At 39.5% G+C, this 24,622-nt stretch overlaps 1 protein-coding gene across 4 annotated transcripts in view; it reads left to right on the top strand.

The window, feature by feature from the left end:
* The window catches only part of CHD8 (chromodomain helicase DNA binding protein 8), a 57,488-nt gene that overhangs the window by 16,444 nt on the left and 16,422 nt on the right, over nt 1–24,622 (top strand). For all 4 annotated transcript variants that reach the window (XM_061180605.1, XM_061180602.1, XM_061180604.1 and 1 more), the window contains exons 2-15: nt 2,437–3,494; nt 4,391–4,762; nt 5,760–6,145; nt 7,116–7,230; nt 12,380–12,562; nt 12,644–12,712; nt 13,073–13,128; nt 13,642–13,759; nt 17,611–17,694; nt 20,271–20,408; nt 21,700–21,821; nt 21,961–22,204; nt 23,190–23,366; nt 24,365–24,508. In XM_061180605.1, the coding sequence (XP_061036588.1) occupies nt 2,652–3,494; nt 4,391–4,762; nt 5,760–6,145; nt 7,116–7,230; nt 12,380–12,562; nt 12,644–12,712; nt 13,073–13,128; nt 13,642–13,759; nt 17,611–17,694; nt 20,271–20,408; nt 21,700–21,821; nt 21,961–22,204; nt 23,190–23,366; nt 24,365–24,508 (3,051 nt within the window). In that variant the 5' untranslated portion in view covers nt 2,437–2,651. The remainder of the gene's footprint in view (nt 1–2,436; nt 3,495–4,390; nt 4,763–5,759; nt 6,146–7,115; nt 7,231–12,379; nt 12,563–12,643; nt 12,713–13,072; nt 13,129–13,641; nt 13,760–17,610; nt 17,695–20,270; nt 20,409–21,699; nt 21,822–21,960; nt 22,205–23,189; nt 23,367–24,364; nt 24,509–24,622) is intronic.

The raw sequence follows: 24,622 nt of genomic DNA, 5'->3' as shown, positions 1-24,622 counted from the left end.
GGGCCTAGTTGCTCCGTGGCATGTGGGATCTTCCCAGACCAGGGCTCGAACCCGTGTCCCCTGCATTGGCAGGCAGATTCTCAACCACTGCGCCACCAGGGAAGCCCGGGGCTACTCTTCATTGCAGTGCGCAGGCTTCTCATTGTGGTGGCTTCTCTTGTTGCGGAGCACAGGCTCTAGGTGCGTGGGCTTCAATATTTGTGGCATGCGGACTTCCATAGTTGTGGCACACGGGCTCAGTAGTTGTGGCTCACGGGCTGTAGAGCGCAGGCTCGGTAGTTGTGGCACATGGGCTTAGTTGCTCCGCGGCATGTGGAATCTTCCCAGACCAGGGCTCGCACCCGTGTCCCCTGCATTGGCAGGCGGATTCTTAACCACTGCGCCACCAGGGAAGTCCTATCCGTAACTCTTCTGATCACCATTTTGAGTTACTTTGGGGCAGGTATTAGATAGGAGAGGCTGGAATGAGCTGGTGGAATAGTTTAACCAGGAGTGGGAAGTGATAGGGACCCTGGTTGAGATGTGAAGGGTATACAATTACTGAAGCTAGGAAGATCTTGTTTAACATTGGTGGAGATGCCATGTATGCTTTGTAATTTTGACCGATGTGCCAACTACTGATGAGTCTGTCCTCTTATCTACGTCTGATTTTCTGGGCTACTTACCCACATTATATTGTTTTGCAAGAATAACTGGAATGGGTTAAGGTAAGGGGAAAAAAAGTTTGGGGGTTGTGTGGAAGGGCCTTCTTCAGTCAAGTCTGTACTGTGTCACTGACAAATTTCTTCTCTGATGTCTTCTAAAAGTTAGGAGAAATGGTGTTATCAAGCAAGGCTTTCCTGGATTGACAAATACTGATATCATATACAAAGAGCAGATACTACATTTTCATATAGTTTAGTTAGGTGGTGATGTACTGATAATTCTTTGTCTTAGTTTTTCCTTTTCCCAGCATTTTATGAACTTAAAGCCCCAGATGTGGATTTACTAAACATAATTTCAGTTATTTGTAGGACAGTTTTTCAAGATAGGAAGTATTCTACTGTCTCATCTTGGAATCAGGGAATAACAGTTAGTTTCTCTAAGGACTGAATGGTTCATTCCAGACGCTGCAAGCAAATACTTTAGTTCATTAAATTTTTTTTGAGTAGCTATTGTGTATGTGATATTCTTCTGGTTCTTTAGGGATCCACAGATGAATAAGACGTGGTCCCCACCATTCAGGAACTCTTCTTTCTCGGGGAAAGAGGAGCTGGGCCACCATGCAGGGTTGTGCAAGGTGTGCATTGCACGTGTTCACTATCATCATAGATAATATGTTTAGTATGACAGTTTTCCAGCAGATGGCAAACAAGTGTCTTGAGTAGGCAGCTTTTTACAATTTGCACAAAGGAACCTTTTGGGCCTTCAGAGGAAATGGACAAGAAACTTACCATTTTAATAAAATGTTAAGTATAAGTGCTTTAAATAAGGTGCAGACAACGCTGTGGATATTTAAAGAAGGTGAAGGGACCAAGTCATCACAAATTGCTCACCTTATGGAGGTTCAGGGCTCACCTTGTGGAGTAGAAGACCTTTGAGGGTGTCAGAGATTTGAGCTGGAAGAGAAGTTTGGGAGGAGCGTGGTGGGGATGTTCCAGGAAGAAGCTACAGCACAATAGGCAAAGTCATGCAGATAGGAATGCCATTAAGGGAACCGTATTGTCCAGTTGGACTGGATTGTAGGGTATATATAGGAAGTGATGAAAGCGTAGGAAGTGATGAGACTGAAAGTTGGGAATATAAACTAGAATGAAATTGTAGAATTCTTTGAATCTCTTGCAAAGGAAATTTTTGATCTTAAATGTGAGAAAGTGGGGAGGGGACGTCGTAACAGAAACACTATGTATAGATTCATTGATAGGTTAAGTAGAATAAAGTTTATGAAACTTCCTGGGTAAGATTATACTATAAGCTTGGACAAAGGTGGTTATTTTTGCCAGTAGTAAGTAAAAGTATCTAAAATACAAGGGAAACTTACAAAATACAGTATATCCAGAAGACTTTAGCTATATTCACTGAAGTATTGCTGGTGTGTTGTTAAGTTCTGTCAACTTACGAACCTGAAATAAAAGGTGAATGAATGTTAAATCTCCTGATCTCTACCTAAGAATGATCATTGTAAAAAGAAATGGACAGAGATAGCTGAATGATCTTGACAGACAGAAGCTTCAAAGTATGTAAGAGCCCCAAAAGGGTGTTAGATGGTTTCCTTTTTTCTTTTTTAGTTTTAGTTTTAAAGCAGAAATGTGGATGTTCTTTCCGCTGTGTCTCTGTCCTCAGGTTACCTCACATTTTCCTCTTCTCTTATTATTTTGATGCTATTTGAAATTAAGGCTAGAAATTTTCCCTGAGGTCACCTACTTTGCTTATTTGTCATTTGTCTTCCTACAACAGGAGTTCCACCATCTTCCTCTGAAGACCTAGCCATCTTGCTCCATGAAGGTCAGGACAATCTGACATGCACTTGTTTCTTGCCTCTTTACCTGAAGAGTAGTCCTCTTCCATTGTGTACATTTTTTTCTTAATAGGGGAGGGGAGGGGAGAGCCACTACCCCCCCTCCCCTTCCCTCCCTAAACCTTGGGGAAGTAACCCCCATTGCTTGCCCAAGATGGCAGACCCCATCATGGATCTGTTTGATGACCCAAATTTATTTGGCCTGGACTCTCTTACTGATGACAGCTTCAATCAGGTTACACAAGACCCTATTGAGGAAGCCCTTGGACTGCCAAGCTCTCTGGACTCCTTGGATCAGATGAACCAGGATGGTGGAGGTGGTGATGTGGGGAATTCATCAGCAAGTGACTTGGTCCCCCCACCAGAGGAAACAGCCCCCACAGAACTTTCCAAAGAATCGACAGCTCCAGCTCCAGAATCTTTAACCTTGCATGATTATACCACTCAGCCCGTCAGCCAAGAGCAGCCAGCCCAACCTGTCTTACAGACACCGACGCCAACGTCAGGACTTTTGCAGGTCTCCAAGAGCCAGGAGATCCTGAGCCAAGGGAATCCTTTCATGGGTGTCTCTGCCACAGCTGTCCCCTCCGGTAGTGCTGGAGGGCAGCCACCTCAGTCAGCCCCTAAGATTGTTATCCTTAAGGCCCCACCCAGCTCCTCAGTCACTGGTGCCCACGTGGCACAAATTCAGGCCCAAGGTATCACCAGCACAGCTCAGCCCCTCGTGGCTGGCACAGCCAATGGTGGAAAAGTCACTTTTACCAAAGTGCTAACCGGCACTCCCCTTCGACCTGGTGTTTCCATTGTCTCTGGTAATACAGTGTTGGCCGCCAAGGTCCCTGGGAACCAGGCTGCTGTTCAGCGCATTGTCCAGCCCAGCCGACCAGTAAAGCAGCTGGTCCTACAGCCAGTTAAGGGTTCAGCTCCTGCTGGAAACCCTGGGGCCACAGGGCCCCCACTGAAGCCTGCAGTTACACTGACCTCTACACCTACCCAGGTGACTTGAGTGAAAGGGGGAGGTGAATTTTGGTTTAGTAGAGGGCCCAGCAACTGTGTGAGAGCAAGCACAGGAGAGCTGTCTCTAGGAAATCCTGTTTAAATTCCATCTTTACTTTTTATCAGTTAGTATTGACAGCAGTGTATTTATTACTTACTAGGTGGAAGCAGTTAGTGTTAATGTATTTTTTGGAGCTCTTACTACATGTTTACACTGTGCCTAGCTGGTGCTGAACAAGATAGACACAGTCCCTGTCCTTACAGAGCTCACAGTCTGCCAGGAAATACAGACCTTAAACAAGAACTCATAATAATGTATGATATAAAGTTATATGAGTAATATAGGATGCAATGGGAACAAGAATCATTTTTGGAAAACTACATTTATTTATATTTGCAAGACTTACGGAAGCTATGTGTATCTCTCCCCTGTTCTTATTACTAAGATTGTCCTCCTCTGACTTTGCCCAGTGAAAAGGCTAGTTTCTAGTATAAGAAAATAGAGGCTCTAGTCTCTGAATCAAGGGCCAGAAGAGTTTGGGGGGAGGGGAAGACAGTATTAAGATAAGTAGCATTGGTGGAGGAAGCTATAAGGAGGAGGATTTCAGTTCAGTATAGACTTTTGTTCTAATAGATTTCCAGAAAATGGAATGACCGCCATAGAAATAGAGCGAGCCTCCCAACAGTTTTTCCAGAACAAGCTTGATACCCGCTGGGCAGAGGTTATATAGAAAAGATCTCATCAGGAAAGAGAGGAGGATGAACAAAAGGAATTATACTGTGTTTTCTGATCCTCAGCTTTTGTAACTCTAGGATGAGGAAAACTGGTGTGAATATTAAGGGGTCTGCCATTCTTTAATGTTCTACCTCTCTTGCAATTTCCTTTCTTCACTCTAGGGTGAATCGAAACGCATCACGCTGGTCCTCCAGCAGCCACAGTCTGGAGGTCCCCAAGGACACCGGCATGTCGTGCTGGGGAGTCTGCCAGGCAAGATAGTGTTACAGGGCAACCAGCTGGCAGCCCTGACGCAAGCCAAGAATGCCCAGGGGCAGCCGGCCAAAGTAGTGACTATCCAGCTGCAGGTGCAGCCGCCACAGCAGAAGATCCAGATTGTACCGCAGCCTCCGTCGTCGCAGCCACAGCCCCAGCAGCCATCCTCAGCCCAGCCAGTGGCTCTTTCCTCTGTGCAGCAGGCTCAGATAATGGGACCAGGGCAGGGCCCAGGACAGAGACTTTCAGTACCGCTCAAGGTGGTGCTGCAGCCCCAGGTGAGACTTCCGTAGTTAAGAAGGGAAACACATCCCTTAGTCCCTGGCTGTTCCCCTCGGCAGTCACTCACTGTTGAACGTGGGGCCAGTCTAGGTTCATACCTCTGAAGTGACATGCAGACTTTTATTTCCTTCACCCGTGGAAACCTTGTTGTAATTACATCATGAAAAGATTTGAGGGTTATTATTGGGTTTGGGATCAGAGATGACTTGTCTGGTAATTGTCTTTGAACCGTTTCATTTACAATCTTAATGTTCTTGTGAAATAAAAATGACTGGAAATATCCTCTCATTTGAAACATAAAGAAATAGCCTTGAGAGAGTGTCATGGACATATATACACTACCAAATGTAAAATAGATAACTAGTGGGAAGCAGCCGCATAGCACAGGGAGATCAGCTCGGTGCTTTGTGACCACCTAGAGGGGTGGGATAGGGAGGGTGGGAGGGAGGGAGATGCAGGAGGGAAGAGATATGGCAACATATGTATATGTGTAACTGATTCACTTTGTTGTAAAGCAGAAGCTAGCACACCATTGTAAAGCAATTATACTTCAATAAAGATGTTTAAAAAAAAAAAAAAAAAAAAAAAAGAAATAGCCTTAAAGAGGTCAAGTGATTGTCCTTCCTCTCACCCCCAGGGAGATGAAGGTAGGCCAAGAGTCGAATTTGTATTTTTTTACCTTTAGCCTAGAGACCAGTGTTGGCTGTATTGTTTGAAAGTTTTCTGGAATTATGGAGATGAGTATTGACATTAGGAGCATGGCTAAAGGATATTGAAGGTTAATTTGGCACAGTTCTTGCCTTTTCTCATCCGCATCCCACCAAAAAATACTTTTTTTTTTTTTTTTTTTTTTGGAATGTGTCTCTAGGTTCTGAGTGTCTGGTTCTTGAGGAATTAGAGAACTGACGTTTGTAGCCTACCTGCTTCAGAGTTGTTTTATTCAGGTTATTTAGCTACAAGCATGTTGAAATTCTAGTGTCTTTATTTCTGTAGGCCGGCTCTTCCCAAGGGGCCTCTTCTGGACTCTCCGTAGTTAAAGTTCTAAGTGCCAGTGAAGTGGCAGCTCTCTCCTCACCAGCAAGCTCTGCTCCTCATACGGGAGGCAAGACGGGAATCGAGGAAAACCGTAGGCTGGAGCACCAGAAGAAGCAAGAGAAAGCAAATCGGATTGTAGCAGAGGCCATTGCTAGGGCCCGTGCCCGGGGCGAACAGAACATACCTCGAGTCCTGAATGAGGATGAGTTGCCTAGCGTTCGGCCTGAGGAGGAAGGTGAAAAGAAACGCAGGAAGAAGAGCAGTGGGGAGAGGCTCAAGGAAGAAAAGCCAAAGAAGAGCAAAACATCTGGTACCTCCAAAACCAAGGGCAAGAGTAAGCTAAAGTAAGTACCACCCTTTGCTCTTTTGACGGGACATTTGAGGATAGTGCATACATTTTAAAATTCGTATTGTATTCAGCAGCTACAAAGTTCAAGGTGATCTCTCTATCATAGAAGATAGTAAGGCCTTTCTTTTCTCTGTCCCAAGTGAATACCAAGGCACGGGAAAGATAGCCAGTCTTGTGTTAGGGGTTACATTTAAAAGCTGTGCCTGTGTTTTTCTATATTCTTCCCGATTTTGTATCACCATAGTGTGGAAGACTTCTCACTAGCCCCCTACCACCCACACCAGTAAAAGAGAGCTGCTGTAGACATAGCTGCCCTGTTCTTACATTTCATCTGTGAACTGGAGAAGATTTCAGCAACCACTGTCAGCCTTAAGCAGTCTTGACAGAACCATGGCTTGCCACATAATTCTTGTCACAATTGACAAGAATTCCTTCCGTGTCTTGTAGCTTCACTCCTTTCTCTCTAGCTTCCACTCCCTGAGATTCTTCAGGCTTTGTGGTGTAATTATAATAATGCTTCATATCTGCACAGGATTTTTCAGCTTTAAAAAGCAAGTTTCATGTCTGTTACCTTACTTGATCCTCAACTGCTGTCAGGCCAGATGTTATCAGTGTTTGCTACTTACGAAACTAATGCCCAGCTAGTGACAGAACTGGAACTAAAACGAGGCCTTATAATTCTTAGTCAAGAATTCATTCTACTGTGTTATTCTACCTTTCTTCAGGTATTTGTGAATACAGTGGTAGCAAAGATTAGTCAGATCTGGTGTAAAGGTCAGCTGGTATTTTAGAAACCCTAATATCTTTTTTCAAACACGCTACTCAATAGCTGTGTGTCCCACAGACTGAAGATCTAGACACTTATGCCTGGAGACTTTGTATGTGATGGTTTAGATTAATTATATTTTCTTACTTCTAAATTTTCCTTGCCTTCACTGTAACTGAATTTGGTTTTTCCTTTTTAGCACCATCACTCCTGTGGTGGGTAAGAAGAGAAAGCGAAATACCTCATCTGATAATTCAGATGTGGAAGTCATGCCTGCACAATCACCCCGGGAAGATGAAGAAAGCAGCATTCAGGTAAAAGGAGCCCTGAAGAACTTACTGAAAAAAATCATGTTTTACTTCTGACAGACAGACCAAGAATAGATACTGAGAGACAATAAGCCTATGCACATTTCAACAGTTTTTCTAAACCAGAGGTAGTCCTAAAAAGTAGAAGAGGCAAGATCTGGTCATGGTCATGTCTTTTAAATTTAAATTTGTTTTAGGCAAAAAGCATATTACTATAAGAAAGCAATACTCATTTTCTCAAATTCCAGTGTTTCAAAGACTAAGCAAATACAAAATTATGCTGCAAGATTGTTGTTTTGGGTATGGCAATACTTTGGTTTCTCTTAGAACTGTCCAGCTATCCCCCTTTTGCCTTACTTCTTCCAAAACTTCAGGGTTTTGAATTCTTGCAAAAACTTCAGGGTTTTGGCTCTGAGAACTGGGGTGTTTAAGGTACAATGTTTTTGCTACCTTTTGAAGATGAGAAACATTGGGAAGAGAATAAAAAGAAGCTGGACCAGAAGAACTTTAGTCCTCTATCTCTGTTGCATTATGGTACCATCTTTGGCTCTAGTTTCCAACCATGGAAAGAATGTGCTGTTAATGATTCAGGAGACCTGTGGTACTTCTAAGTAGCTCTAACGGGCCTGACCAGGTTACTTAGCTATGTGTAAGTTCTTTATCTGAAAAATGGAGGTTTGGACTGGACAAACCTCAGGTGCCTCACTAGCTATCAGTACTTTATAAATGTCTCCCCTCTTCCTTTTTTTCTTTTGATTTGAATTTTATTTTATTTATTTATTTTTTTATATCCCCTCTTCCTTAATATGCATTCAATACCTTGATAAACTGAGACTTCGGTTCTTCTGGGGTATGTTTACATGTGAGAATAGCCAAGACATTTTTGAAAAGGAGAATGAGGCAAAAGCTAGATTTAACAGACATTAGGGTATATTATGAAATAATAATTACTAAGAGTTTAAAATTAGAGAAGAAATAAGAGATTAGTAAAAGATAATAGAGTCTAGAAGAGGATTCAAATAGTTGTTATGAGAAGTTAGTATATGAGTTAAAAGGCCATTTAAAACCAGTGGAGGGAATTCCCTGGTGGTCCAGTGGTTAGGACTCTGCACTTTCACTTCCGAGGGCCCGGGTTCAATCCCTGGTCTGGGAAGTAAGATCCTGCAAGCCGTGTGGCGCAGTCAAAAAAATAATAATAATAATAATAAAATAAAGTCAATGGAAAGAAAGATTATTTAATAAATTAAGTTAGGACAACTGGCTACACATTTAGGAAGAAATAAATAAAATTGGATTTCTTGCATTACTCTTTAACAAAAACAATTTCTAGTTTAATCAAAGGTCTAAATGCAAAAATTGAAATCATGAACCTTTATAAAACATGGATAAGTTTTTTTTTTAATAATTGTAAAATCAGGTAGATCTTTCTAAGGAGAGTATTAAAATTCAGAAGTCATAAAGGGAAAGATCGATACATTTAACTGTATAAAAATTACGCATGTACAACAACAACAAAATTCTCTAAACAGCATAGTGGTTAAGACCACAGACTGGAGCAAGATTTCTTGGGTTCTCATCTTAATGCTACTGTTCACTAACATTGTCACTTCAGGCAAGTTTACTTAACCTCTTGGTGTCTCAATTTCCTCATCTCTAAAATGCAGATAGTAATATCTACCAAGTAGGGTTGTTAGGAGGCTTAAATGTAAACGTTTATAAAGCACATAGAACAGTGTTTAGGTAAGAGAGCATAGTAAGAGTTATGTATGTGTTTGTTAAATAAATAAACTAAGGGTTAAATACGGTGTTTGTTAAATAAACAAAACACGAACTGAAGGCAAATCTTTGTGATACAAGAAATACAAAGATTAAAAAAACTTTAAAAGTGGTGTATTAATATGCTAGGGTTGCCAATACAATATACCACAGATTGGGTAGCTTAAACAACAGAAATTTATTTTCTCACAGTTCTAAAGGCTGGAAGTCCAAGATCAAGAGGTCAGCAGGTCTGGTTACCTCTGAGACCTCTCTCCTTGGCTTGCAGAGGGCTACCTTCTCACTGTGTCCGCACATGGTCTTTCCTCAGTGCGTATATCCCTGGTGTCTTTGCGTGTGTCCAAATTCCCTTCTCTTTTAAGGACACACATCCAGTTGAATTAGTGCCCACCCTAATTTAATCACCTCTTTAAAGGCCCTGTCTCCAAATACAGTCACATTCTGAGGTACCAAGGGTTAGGATTTCAACATAAGAATTTGAGGGGATACAATTAAGCCCATAACTTTGGTAATACCAGTGTTAGCAATGGAGACCTCACAGTCCCCCCAGGTCTTTTCTCCAGAGGTAACCTCTGTTACTATTTTTGTGTATCCTTCCAGAAATATTCTTTACTTTCATGAGCACTCTAATTCCAATCCCACTTACTGTAAGTATTCCATACCTACTCTTCTGTACTGTTGCTTTTTTTCTCCAACAATATATCTTGAAGGTAGTTCTTTATCAAAAAGATAGAACTAGCTATCCTTCCTCACACTCTTTTTTATTATGAAAAATTTGAAATATACACCAAAGTAGAGAGATTATTTAATGACGTCCCGTGTTCCATCATCCCAGAAAGTTCCCTTGTACCCTCTTTTCAGTCAGTTCACCGTCCTCTCCCCCACACCTCCACATAGGTAACCATTGTGCCCATTTTTATTACCATAAATTAAACTTAGCCTGAACTTCATGTAAATGGAATCACATAGTATGTACTCTTGGGTCTCACTTTTTTCAGCATTATGTTGTTCAGATTTATTCATGTTGTTGATGTATCTGAAGTTCATTCTTTTTTTTTTTTTCTTGAGAATTGTTTTTATTTATGAATATAGCACAGTGTTTATTCATTCTATTGGACATTTGGTTTGTTCCCAGTTTGGAGCTGTTATGAGTAAGCCTGCAATGAACAGTCTCAGTACAAATACTTTGTGGACATAGGTTTTCACTTCTCATAGCTAAATCCCCAGGAGTTGATAGACTGTGGGGTAGTTAAACATTTAACCATTTAACTTTATAAGAATCTGCCAGCTTCCGAAGTGATTGTGTCATTTTACACTTCCACCAGCAGTGAGAGTTCCAGTTCCACATCTTCAACATTCGGTCTTGTTAATTTATCCCATTCTTTTTAAATAGTTCTATAGTATTCCATACTTTGACTGTAGCGTAATTTGTTTAACCAATCCCCTGTTGATAGGCATTTAGGTTTTCTCTGGTCTTCTACTACCACAAGTAATGCTACAGAGATTTGTATATATGTGCAAATTTATCTGTAGGATAATATCTTTGAAGTGGAATTGTTGGATCAAAGGGTATTGTCAAGTTTTCTTCTGTAGAAATTTTCTTCATGCCAGTGTGTACTCTCACGAACAAAGTGTGCGTTCCTGTTTCAAATATTTGATCCAACTTTCTGATTTTTGCCACTCGGTTAGGTGTAAGAAAAAAAGAAAAAGGGGATCTTAGTTTAGTTTTCAGTTGTAACAATTTTATTCTGAGTGTGAGCATCATTTTACACTAAAGCCATTCTGTTTTTTTCTGTGAACTGTCTATTTATGTTATTTGCCCATATTTCTATTGTATTGATCTTTTTCTTAGTTATTCAAAAGACCTCTTTATGCTTGGGAAATGTATCATATGGCATTTTTTCTCTAGTTTATTATTTGTCTCAACTTTGTTTATGATGGATTATATTGATATTACGCAGATATCTTAAACTTTTTACAAGGTCAAATTGATCAGTTTATTAGAAACACCTTCTCTACTCCAGGATTATAAAAAAAAATTCTTCCACATCTTCTTTTAGAAATTTTATGTCTTTTTTTTTAACTTTTAAATCTTGCAGTCTTTTTGTAGATTTGTTTCTTCCATCCACTAGACGGCTAGTCATCTGTTTTCAATCCCATTTTATAGAATAATCCACTTTTTCCTCACTGATTAGAAGTTCTGTTTTTATCATGTTCTAAATCCGCATAAGTATTTTAGTCTATATCTGGACATTATTTCTTTGACATGTTTATCTCTTCTTGGAGAGGTACCAAGTTGTGTTAATTAGTATAGCTTTATATTGTCCTTAATATCTGATAAGGCCAAGTATACTTTTTCATATTTTTCCTGGTTATTCTTAGATGTTTAGTTCTCCATTTGAATTTTAGAATCAGCTTATCTAATTAAAAAATTTTGTTAATTTTGTTTTTCAAATTTATGTGATTAGGGAGGGTATATATATTTCACTATTTATTCAACTCTCTTTTAATGTCCTCCTGTAGTGCTTTAAAGTTTTCTTCACATAGATTTTATATATTTCTTACTAAATTTAACGCTTAAGATAATTAATATTTTCTCATAAAAAGAATATTTTCTTTTATTGTATTTTCTGCCTTAGTCTATATAAGAATGCTATTGATTTTTGAAAATTAATTTTATGCCAAGCAAGTTTACTCAATTTCAGTAGTTCTGCTTCTAATGACTCATTTGATTTTGAGTTTTCCAGGGGTTATAATCATGATTGAAAAATAATAATTTTGTCTCTCCATCCTTCCTAATTTTTTTATCATGAGCTGCAAGTATTACTTAGATTATTTAATTAAAAAATCTTTTACTCAACCATTTGAAAGAATAAGGCAGATTTGAAATGTATTGATATGGAAAACATCTCCAAGAAAAATGTTAACAGAAAAGTAAGCAGCAGAACAATACATACAGTATGATCCTATTTATTAAAACAAACAAAAAAACTTTAGAACTAAAACAAAGAAATAATTAGAAACAAAATGTTCTTGCACCTTTGCACTCCAGGGTTGCTCCTCCTGTGAAGTTCATTGCACTCTGCAGGTTGAGAGTCCTGTTTCAATTTTTTAGAACCTCTTGCCAATAGGTTACTTTCAGGTGGAATCTGATACTTTGATAGAACAATTCAGCAAGTTAATATATATTCAGTACATAGAATAAGTTACCTGATTTGACATCACATAATTTGATAAATATGCTCTTTATCATCTTTTGGTTTGATTTTTCATAGGGATTTTGGAGTCAAATCTAAGTATATGACTATAGGCGAATAGTTTTAAAGGTTTTCTCCTTGAGAGACCTAAGCAGTTGTTTTAACCATTTTTGCCTCTATAGAAGAGACGCTCAAACCGCCAAGTTAAACGGAAAAAATATACAGAGGATCTGGATATAAAGATCACAGATGATGAAGAAGAAGAAGAAGTAGATGTAACTGGTCCAATCAAAACTGAGCCTATCCTGCCTGAGCCAGTGCAGGAACCAGATGGCGAGACTTTGCCTTCCATGCAGTTCTTTGTGGTAAGCTGAGAACGTAAGCAATTTGAGACCTTTGTCTTGCTGCTCACAATCTCTGTTGACTGACTGCATCTTTTGCTACAGGAGAATCCCAGTGAAGAAGATGCAGCCATTGTAGACAAAGTGCTTTCTATGCGTATTGTGAAGAAGGAGGTGAGGCCTCTATTTTTAATGTCAGCCCATAATGCTACAGTTACAGGCTGTATGTAATGAGCACCTTTGGATGTCAGGCTATATTGCTACAGTGTAGTTACAAGAGATGGTGGAGAAAAGTTAGGTGGAAAGTAGGAACTGTCTTATTGCCACTTCTTTCGCTTATTTGTTTAAACTGGAAAAGGGCTTATTTTCTCCAGCTGTCAAGCCTCCAGCATTGAAATACCAGATTAAGTTCTTTAATCCCTTAGTCAGTAATATATTCTGGGAGCATTGGTATGAAGCTCTACCATGTGTGTTAAAATTAAAGGTTCCCTTTGACAAATAAGTTGTTAGTAACTGTAATTTCTTTCTTCTCAGCTTCCTTCTGGACAATATACTGAAGCAGAAGAATTCTTTGTCAAGTACAAGAACTAGTATGTGATCTGTGCAAAAAAGCTTTTCACCCCAAGTTCCTCATGGTTGTAAAAAGTTCTCCTGTATAGTCTATCCTGGGTGGGAATGTGTCCCTTTTTTTATAGTCTCCTCACCTGTTTTTGGTGAGGAAAATGTCTATTCAGAGAGAAGCTCAGGAATTGACTCTTTATATTTACCTGCAGAAAGGTGGGGTGAGGATGGTTCCTGATAAAATGCCTTGTAAAATCCTCTTTACGTTAGTCTAAGATTAAGACCTTGCTACTCAGAGTGTGATCCGTGGACCAGCAGAGTTAGCATCATTTGGGTGCCTGTTAGAAATGTGAACTTTCAAGCCTACCCTAGACCAGGTGGTTTGTGTGCAAAATCAAGTTTAAGAAGCACTGACCTAAGAGACTGTCTCCCCATTGAAGCACATATTCTTATGTCTGCTCCTGGCTAATCCCCACATCTCAGACACTAGCCGACCAGTTCCCCTTTCTCACACTGTGACTGGCTATTTCCATCCCCTTCAGCTCCTATCTACACTGTGAGTGGGCTACCATCTCCCAACTAGAGAAGGATAAGAGGATCCATCAAAAACTAAAGCGCTTCAAAACCAAAATGGCTCAGATGAGACACTTCTTCCATGAGGTAATTAGGAATAGGTATTGCCTATCATTTGTTTCATAGAAGCATAAATTACTGGGTTTATCAGCCTTGACTGATTCTTCAAAAGACTCATAGTTGCTTTGTATATGTGGGTATAAAGTGTTCATTTTGATCATTGGACTTTCCTTACTTAATTGCCCCAGGCTTTGTTTTACCAGGTCTAAATATGGTATTTTTATAAGTTATAGGGTACTTTGAAATTGAGTTTTTTGATATTCATGAAGTATTTTCAAAACAGATGGTAAACTGACCTCTGGTCTACTTGCGGCATTCTTCTCCCTCTAATGTCAGTCTTCAGCAGTTGATGGTATATGTAGACATAAGCAACCATATCATTAAGAGAGAACATTTATTTTCTCAAATTTCTAATCCAGTATAACTAGAAGTAGTGATAAAGGAGCTTTAATACCCCATACCCAGTGTTACTACTAGTTAAGTACTGGAACATCTGTAAGGGTCTCTTGAGCTGTATTTTAACTCTCGATTTTGCTTTGTATACATATACCTTTCCCAAAATGGGATTTTTCATTACTGAGTGCCTTGAGAAGAAGAATTCTTTCTCAAAGCTTCTTAAGACCTAAAGAGGAGGACTTCCCTGGTGGCAAAGTGGTTAAGAATCCATCCACCTGCCAGTGCAGGGGACATGGGTTTGAGCCCTGGTCCGGGAATATCCCACATGCTGTGGAGCGACTAAGCCCGTGTGCCACAACTACTGAGCCTGCACTCTAGAGCCCACGTGCCACAACTACTGAAGCCTGCGCGCCTAGAGCCCGTGCTCTGCAACAAGAGAAGCCACTGCAGTGAGAAGCCCGCGCACCGCAACGAAGAGTAGACCCCGCTCGCCGCAACTAGAGAAAGCCCACGTGCAGCAACAAAGACCCAACGCAGCCAAAAATAAATAAATAAATAAATAAATGTATTTTTTTTAAAAAAACCTAAAGAGGAGCTAGTAAGAAAGAGTGAAAGAAGGAATGATGTATAGCTTCAGCAAAAAAACCCAGCTGTGACCAAATACATCTGAAAAAACTATATCACCAGGTTTGCCAATAAATGAGTTATTTTCCACATCACTTGGAGAGGGCAAGTAGGGCCATGTAGGTTTTATAATTTCTTTTTATATGAAAATAATAATAATTGCGTCGTGAGGGGTTTTTTGTTTTTTGATTTTTGGTCTATGTTCTTTTAAAGCCTAATTTGTGAAATGTATGATGAAACTAATCCCATTCCAGTTGGTATTAGATATATAATTTGTGACCCTTGAGCCAAGCTCTGCTAACTGACTTGTATGCCAGTCAGTTTTGCCTTTATAGGTAGGCCATTTATCCAAATCAATTATTCATTTATTCATTGTTTATTATGTGCTAGTCACTATGGTAAATAAATCACACATGGTCTGTGTTCTCATGTAGCTCACTGTCTAATGGGGAGAGAGAGAGATTTAAAAATAATTCAAATTGTGGTAAGTGCCAGGAAAGAAAGAGCACAGGAAGACCTAAGAAAAAAATGCCTACTTTGGATAATCAGTGACGACTTCACTGAGAATTGAATTATGAATGAGTTAGCAAGACCATGAACACATGTAAATAGTACCCCTGGCATGGGAAATAGCAATATATGAAAGCCCTGAGACAGGATGAGGAACTGAAAGGACAGTGGGATTGATGTACGATAGAGAGTGAGTGGCCCGAAATGAGATCAGAAATTTAGGCAAGCAGGTGCTTATAGACCTTTTAGTTTTGTTTTTATTCTAAGTGCAAAGGGGGAAACCACTGGATTATTTAAAACAGGTCAGAGCACATCCAGTTTTCATTTTTAGAAGATCATCTAGGGTTTCCCTGGTGGCGCAGTGGTTAAGAATCCCCCCGCCAACACAGGGGACATGGGTTCGAGCCCTGGTCTGGGAAGATCCCACATGCTGCAGAGCAACAAAGCCCATGCGCCACAACTACTGAGCCTGCGTTCTAGAGCCCGCGCTCCGCAACAAGAGAAGCCACCGCAATGAGAAGCCTGCGCACTGCAATGAAGAGTAGCCCCCGCTTGCCACAACTAGAGAAAGATCGTGCACAGCAACGAAGACCCAACACAACCAAAAATAAATAAATAAATAAAATTTATTTAAAAAAAAAAAAAGATCGTCTAGACTTTGGAGAATGGATTGGAGAAGAGTAAGCGTGAAAGTAGGATGAGCAGTAAGGAGGCTGTTGAAGTTTTCTAGATGAGAAATTAAGGCTTATAGCAGTGTGGTTTCAGTGGTTAGAATGGGTAGATTTGAGTTTACTTTAAAGTAGAATTGACAGGATTTGGTGCAATGGCTTATATAGATAGGTTTCTGGTCTGAGCTAATGGCTTGAGGTAGAGTCATTTATTAAAGAATGGAAGATTTTAGAAGCAACTGATTTGGGGAAAATCAAGATTTTAGTTTAGACCATGTTAAGCTTAAAATTCTGTAACACATTTCTAGCAAGGAGATAGATATACAAATCTGGAGTTTTTAGGCTGCAATTTAACTTTGGAATGTATCAGCATATACATAATTATTAAAGCCTTAATGATGAATAGAGTCACCCTGGGGAAAGTTCTATAGTTTCTAATAGTTCTGTACTTTTTTAAAGTTCTTTCTATAAGAGAATGGATGTAAGCCCAGAGCCAATCCTTAAGCAATTCTCACAAATTTAGAGGACCAGGTGAAGAAGGGACTGTTTGCTGGAGTGGTAGGAGAAAGATTAGGAAAAAGATATATCACAAAAATCAGGGGGAAAGTGTCTTAAGAAGGAAAGAGTTTTTTCCTTAAGGTTTCTTTGAGATCTTTCTTTGGAGCCTTGGGTTATTTATCTTGGGATACCACCCAAAGTTGGACACCAGTGACTCAGGAACAAAAGAGCCAGTGAAGGTGACTGAGAATTGGCCAAAACAAAAAGTGAAACCAAAATAAAGGCTACCGAAGAGGATGTGGTGTCTCAGAAAAGCCTAGGGAAGAGAGTGCTTTGGGGAGAGAATAATGAATTGTTGAATACTTTGTATAGGTAAATTAAGGTGAGTACAGAAATGTTTCCATTATATTTGGCAATTTAGAGATCATTAATGACCTCGACAAGAGTAGTTTCATTGTGTGATGGAAGTAGAAAGAAGAGTGGAATGGGTGGACAAGTAAGTGAAGGAAGTGATGAAATGGAGGTACTGTGTGTTCAAAACTCTTGGAAAAGTTTGGGTATGAAGCAGAACAGAGGAATAGTTGCAGGGGGATGTAGAGTCAGGGAGGTCTTTTTAAGACGTGAAGTTCCCTGGTTGGGGAACTAAGATCCCACATACCGCAACTAAGCCCGCACACCGCAACTACTGAGCCCATGCTCTCTAGAGCCCACGCACCGCAACTAGAGAGCCTGCGTGCCACAACTAGAGAGCCCGTGCGCCGCAACTAGAGAAGACTGTGTGCCACAACGAAGAGCCCACGCACTGCAACGAAGACCCAGCGCAGCCAAAATAAATAAACAATTAATTAAAGAAAAGATGAGAAATAGTCGAGTATGGTTGTATGTTATGGGAATGCTCCAGTAGAGAGAGATTCCTAAGAAGGCAAGAAGGAATGGAATCCAAAGCATATATGGAGAGAATGGCCTCTGTTAGGGAGTAGTGACACTTTATCTGGTAACAGGCAAGAGGATAGATGCAAATGCAGGTAAGTGTGTAGGATATGATATTATGAAAATGGGGAACTCCCTTCTTTTCTCTTAATAAATTTTGAAGTAGGGTTATCAGCTAAAGGTTGCATGGAGGAGTGGGTTTCCTGGACAGTGCTCTTTTGGTCTTATTGTTTGGTTTCATAATTCCTCTAGGACGAAGAGCCTTTCAACCCAGACTATGTGGAGGTGGATAGGATATTGGATGAGTCTCACAGCATTGACAAGGACAATGGGGAGGTGAGTTGGGGCGTGGAGGAACATGAAAGGCCTCTTAAAGATTTCTGCCTGTCTGCTTGCCCATCCTTTATTTTTCAGATATGGCTGAAAAATTTCTTGGACTGAAAAGGTACTTTTGAATTTTTCTGAGAGATACTTAGAATGATACTGGGAAGGTAAAGGAGTACAGAGAGAGGCTAAAAGGAAAGATTCTCAAATATCTGGGAGCTATATTTACAAGGACTCATAAACCTTGGCCTCATTTTCTCACAGATTTTATATGGGAGACCCTTGACCTTCAGTTGGGGGTGAGAGGTGGGGATGGAGAAAGGGATACTTTACAAATCTCCAAATTTGTGAATATAAAAATACTTGCATAGACTCATAGCTTTCTTCATGTTGTTGAGGATTATTTATTTCCTGTACTTAGCATCAGTTAAATGCATTTTCATTTGTCACTAAAACAGATACACTGCATTTGAATCAGTACCTTTAAACAGATGTGAGGTCCTATTCCCACAGGTTCAGATTCAGTACATCTAGGGTGGGATCCAGAGATCTGTATTTTTAAGTTGGTTCTCCAAGGGTTTGATTTGGGAACCACAGCACTAAAGCTTTCTTAGATTGGGTAGCAGATTTTACATATGCTAAAACACTAGGTGATATGTTTTCATTAATCACTTTTTTTCATTTTCCAAATAAGAGTTATATAGATCTAAGCCACCAGTGAATTCAGCATTGCTCTCTTATTTAAATTTACTTAGGCCATGAACCACCATTTTGTTAGAACTCTTCTCACTTCAAGTCATAGTTGTTGGTTTAACTTTGCAGGGCCACATTTCATCAAGTTGTTATCACTTCAAACAGTCACTGCTTACAGAGTAGGTAGTAGGGCCTTAACAGCAGAGCCTTGTTAAGACATCAGTGCTGGATGGTGGGCTGGGCTCACTCACAAGCTAAATGACTTGCTCCCATATATCATCCGTACAGGACCTAAGAGTCAAAGTCTTCCGTCTGTAAAATTCCCAGTTTATTTTATAAGCCTTCAGCGTTTCTCAGAGAGAACCTTAGATGTCCAAGGCCCGTTACAATTCAGTGTCTTTAAATCCTAACAAGAATGCCTCAGAAAACATATCTTCTGCTTTTGGGGTTAGGGGTGGGAATTATTGCTTATTGTTCATTTGTGGGAGGTGAGAGTGGAATGGACCGGACCAGTTATTAGCCAGGACAGGTTAGCTACTATTAAATTATTCTCATCGCTTTCAGGATCTCAGCCTTCCCAGCCTTGAAAATCTTATGCTCTCTATCACTATACTTACACCTTCATCTTCCAAAAGTAATTGGACTTTGATTAGGCTCCTCTGGAATGTATTGGGACCAGTATGACAGATGAAAGTGTTTTAGTACCCTGGTACTGTAATTTATGTTCCCAGTATTGGATAAAAACGTTCTGTTTGCCCATTTCCCCCTCCTCTCCAAAATGAGTTTGTCATCCTTATTACATTACCCAATAGTGGAAATAAATATTATAATAAATATTAAAGTCCTTGGAAGAGTGAGGGTGCTGGAAATATGTGACGTGGACAAATGTCTTTATGTAGAAAGTGACCTGAGTCACTACAGTAAAGAAAAAGGTCAAAGAGAAATTACATTAATTCTAGGTATTCCTTGATCTATATCTCTATTGAGACACATATCTTCATACTTCTTGCTGGCTGTTTTAAGGGGTATTCTATGAGTTGATAATTAGAGATTTCCTGGTGATTACACTAGGCCCAGTCTAATTCTTCTCGATTCATATAAGCCAAATATGCAAATGCAGTCCGGTCAGTGATCAGTCATCTTGGGTAGTGAGAATAGGAGCCATATTACCACTGGTCACTGCCCCGTCCCTTGCACTAGAATGCCTACATAGAGCATAGCACCGTAGTTGGAGCTTCAGCATTTCCCCTTCCTCTTCACTCTTACCTCTCTTCAGGGATACCTCTTGCAGTTATCTCCTAGCTTCCTGGGGCTCGCAAGAAGATCTCTTTACCACCATATGGCTGCTCTTTGAAACAGCATCTGCGCTGAGAGCTCCAGGAGCTCAGAAGCCCAGTGATTTCAGTCCTGCTCTGCTCCTATGGATTTAACCTGTTCTTCGCTTCTACAGTAGCCTGGCTTCTACTGTATCAAATTTGGTGCCAGGAGGATAGTATGGAACAGGGATACCATATCTTTTAATTCAATAATTAACAATAGTTAATTCAGTTCAACAATTCAATTTCAATCTAATTCAACACAATATAGGATTTTTGTTTGTTTGTTTAATCTGCTTGGTTGATGAGCCTAATGTTTCAGTGCTTAGTGTTCTAGATGGTGCTGGGTAGAAATTTCACTTTCAGATTCTGATAAATTGTCTGGAAACAGGATCAGAGCCATAAATAGTACAGTGCATCAGCAGGTGAGCCTCTGGCTGGTGTTTTCAGCCTGACTTTTTTGGCACCTTTTTAGATATTGACACTTTGTGATCTGATTCTTTAGTCAAATTCTTATCTTTTAATCACGGCAGAGAACACAGAATCGTTTCATTAAGGCTTTGGCTTTTTCTCTCTTAGCCTGTAATTTACTACTTGGTAAAGTGGTGCTCCCTGCCCTATGAGGATAGTACATGGGAGCTAAAAGAGGATGTCGATGAGGGCAAGATTCGAGAATTTAAACGGATCCAGTCAAGGCACCCAGAACTCAAAAGGGTGGTAAGTACATCTGCATTTAGAGTGTAAAGTCCATATAGGCAATGATTTAATTTTCTTCGTATGGAGTTTATGTTGTTGTTTTAGCTTTTTATTATGGAAATTTTCAAACATATATGAAAGTTGAAGAAGTAGTATAATGTACCCGTCACCCAACTTTAACAAATGAACACATAGCCAATCTTGTTTCACATATTTCTCTACCTACTCATTTCCCCATTTCCCAGATTATTTTAAAATAAATCTCAGATTCCTTCATTTTATGTGTAACATTTCAGTGTTATGTCTAAAAGGTAAATAGTACCATTGTTACACTTGAAAAAATTTAACCATCCCTAAATATCATCAAGTAAGCAATCACTGTATTTATTTCCCTGATTATCTTCTAACTTTTGTTAAATTGTTTGAATTAAATTCTAAGTAAGGTCCATATATTGCTATTAGTTAATACTTCTCGTATATATCTTTCTTAATTATAGTTTCCCCTTGATCTCCTCTCCCTCCTTTGCAATTTTCTCTTGAAGAAACCAGGTGTCTAGGGTTTTCCATACTCAGTTTGCCAGTTACATTCCCCTTGGTACCTTTTCTGTCCCTTATATTTCACATAAATAGTTAGATGTAGAGCAGTCATGTCTGTTAGAACTTTTTATAGCTGTTCTGTCCAATACAGTAGCCACTAGCCACATTTCAAATGCTCAGTAGTCACATGTGGCTAAAGGCAGATATAAAACATTTTCTATCATTGTAGACAGTTCCATTAGATATCACTGTTCTAGAGGCTGCATCAGGTTGGGGAGGGAGACCACTAAATCCACGTTATAGATGGTTCTGTTAGGTTGTCTTTTGTGATATTATCAGCCATTTTTGTTCATTGCTGAGATCCATTCTTTAAGGAGTTTTAAATGGTGATTCTATCATTTCTTCATTTATTAGACAGAATCTTCTGTAAAAAGAAATACGTTTCACCTACCATTTGGTTACCCTAAGGTACAGATGGTAGAGGAATGGAGGATAAATGCTTTATTTATTTACCTTGTCCTTTATTTCCCAGTTTCAAAATAATGAAGTACTTCCTTAGCACCCTCCAAAAGTGATCAGTGGGTTTTTTCTCTTTCCTTCTTCCTCTTTTTTTTTAAAAGTGTCATTATGGACTCATGAGTTTGAATATATTTAACATGTTTATATTTAACATGTTAATGTTTTTGAATTGACTTCAACTATTAGAACTACTTAGTAAGTTTACCTAATTTTGTTAATGTCTCCACGCCATTTATTCAAATTTCCTATTTTTTAGAATCGTCCACAAGCAAGTGCCTGGAAGAAGTTGGAGTTGTCACATGAGTATAAAAACAGAAACCAATTAAGGGAATATCAGTTGGAAGGGGTCAATTGGCTGCTCTTTAATTGGTATAACAGGTAAAGAAAAGAGTAGGACCATAACATATAGGCTTAGTCTGAGATTATTTATTTTCTGTTGAAACAGTTTCTTTTTAAGTACTTTTTAAAGAGATGGTCTCTTTTGACTTGCTTTTCTTTTTCCGTGATGAATCTGCAGGCAGAACTGCATCCTGGCTGATGAGATGGGATTGGGCAAAACCATTCAGTCCATTGCCTTCTTACAGGAGGTATATAATGTGGGCATCCATGGCCCCTTCCTGGTCATTGCCCCACTGTCCACAATTACTAACTGGGAGAGAGAATTCAACACTTGGACAGAGATGAACACTATTGTGTACCATGGCAGTCTGGCCAGCCGGCAGATGATTCAGCAGTATGAAATGTACTGCAAAGATTCACGGGTGAGTTGTACGTACTACAGATATTATGGTTTAGAGAGTAGGCCAAGGTACCTGGTATTTTAGAGGCTTTTATGTGAATCAAAGACTTTTATTGAGACTCTCTGTGATTTAAGGCAAAATTTTTGTCTAGATTGTGCAGGGCATTTTTTTGACTTTGCTTTTTTTATCCAATGGACATTTTGATCCAGTGGAAATTCTGACTTTATTTATGAATACATATATTTAAAATAGAGTTTTATCAGCATTGATGTTTTCATCAAGAAAGAATTTTCCAGAATGAAATTCATTTAGCTACTTTATTAATTCCTTGATCCATATGGTGGTGAACGTAAGCCATGTCCTTTCTTTTTTTTTTTTTAAAAGTCTACTGAAATTTTCATCAAGATCAGTGCTTTTTGCTATATAAGTTTGCAAGTAAAAATTTGAACCATTCATCTTTTCTTAACATTGAATTTTATGAGACTTTTTTTCCTACCATTAGTTTCCTGTGGTTTTCATTTCTACCAAACCAAATTTATTCAAGTCGTATTTCGTTGCTCTTAATTTTGCTAAGATAATTGGATTCTTCTGTCCATTTTTAGATAGTAACCAATATTATCACATGCTACATTAGCTATTTCACTTTTAGTTTTATCTTGTATGTTTCAGCAGCACTCAACATTTGTGGATTTTAGTGTTTACCAACAGAAGATGTAGGGCTGAAATACATGAGGTAGGCATGCAGCAGAGTCAAAAATGTCCAGCTTCATTCAGAGAGGTCTGTCATTTTCCCAAGAAGCTGAGTGTGCTGAGGAGGCAGCGTACCTTAGATTCAGTGATTTGGCACTGTTTATCAGGAAGATGAACAGTGGCAGAGGTGGGTGGTGGTGCAGTTGGTATTTCCTGTTAAGCCTGCCTGAATATAAAAAACGGATGTGTGATTCGGAAGAGCATCTCCTTTAGGTACATTTTAGGCCTTTTCTGACTTTATTGCCTTCATGCTTAGGGGCGCCTCATCCCGGGTGCATACAAGTTTGATGCCCTGATCACCACTTTTGAGATGATTTTGTCAGATTGTCCCGAGCTTCGTGAGATTGAATGGCGTTGTGTCATCATTGATGAAGCCCATCGACTAAAGAACCGTAATTGCAAGCTGCTTGATAGTCTCAAGCACATGGACCTGGTGAGTTCCTCTCACTGACTTGTGGGCAGAAACACCTGGAATTAAAGAAATCCTAATTCCCTGCGGAATTAATATAACCTTAATTTAGCAGAGAAGAAAAGAATCAGAGTCTTGGTATTGGGTGGTGGGTATGGCCTGTGGGAATGGTAACCTGAAAGTCATAAAATTCATATAAATTTTAGAGTTGGTAGGTGATTGTAGGTTAATGGTTCTCAACTGGGTGGAGAGGTTGGGTATTGCATTAGTTACCTATTGCTGCATAACAAAATATCCAAAAACTTAGTGGCTTAAAACAACTATGTTTTTCATGATTCTCTAGCTCAGCAATTTGGGCTGGGCTTGGTGAGCCCATTCTTTTGGTGGTCTTGCCTGGAGTCAGTAATGCAGCTGTAGCTGACAGTTGGTGCTGGTTGTTGGCTGGGTCATCTTCCACATGTCCTGTCACCCTCTGTGGGCCAGACTTTGCTTCTGTACATGGTAGAGTCAGGGCAGTGTTCCAAGAGGGTAAAGGTGGAAGCTGCAAGACCTTTGAGGCATAGGCTCTGAAACTCACATGATATCACTTCTGCTACATTCTCTTTGTCAGAGCAAGTTACAAGGCAAGCCCATGTTCAAGGGGTGAACCTTGATAGGAGGAACTACCGAAAATTAATGGCCATATTTAATCCAGCACAGGTACATTCTTCAGAGGGGGACATGTTAGGATGTCTGTGGGGAGTTGAGTGTGGAGAGGCATATTTAATTGGAAAAAACGTATTCTGAATATTTCTTTATTGGCTTATAATATTTAAGGTAAATTAATATGTTAAATAATATCAAGGGTTTTCTTGAATATTTTGTTTATCAAAAGAGGGAGCAAGTAAAAGAAAAGTTAAGAGTAATCTGGTCCATTCCCATAATTTTACAGTTAAATAAATGAAAGCTAAAGTTATATACTTGATAGAAAACCCCAGAAGTCCTTCCGAGTTTTATCATTCTTCTGTGTTCTCCATTTCTAGGAGCACAAAGTGCTACTCACAGGAACACCATTGCAAAATACTGTGGAGGAACTGTTTAGCCTGCTTCATTTCTTGGAACCTTCACAGTTTCCATCAGAATCAGAGTTCCTCAAGGACTTTGGGGATCTCAAGACAGAGGAACAGGTAGGAAGTCTGTCTAATGCGGTACTAACCCAGGACAAAAAAAGGTAAAGTTTGTACTAGGCAGATATCTACTGTCATAGATATCACGGGCTGTTCTGAACTCCTTGTATGTAC

Source organism: Eubalaena glacialis, chromosome 2 (assembly GCF_028564815.1).
Source record: "Eubalaena glacialis isolate mEubGla1 chromosome 2, mEubGla1.1.hap2.+ XY, whole genome shotgun sequence".
NCBI lineage: Eukaryota > Metazoa > Chordata > Mammalia > Artiodactyla > Balaenidae > Eubalaena > Eubalaena glacialis.
This window is presented reverse-complemented; position numbering and strand designations above follow the sequence as displayed.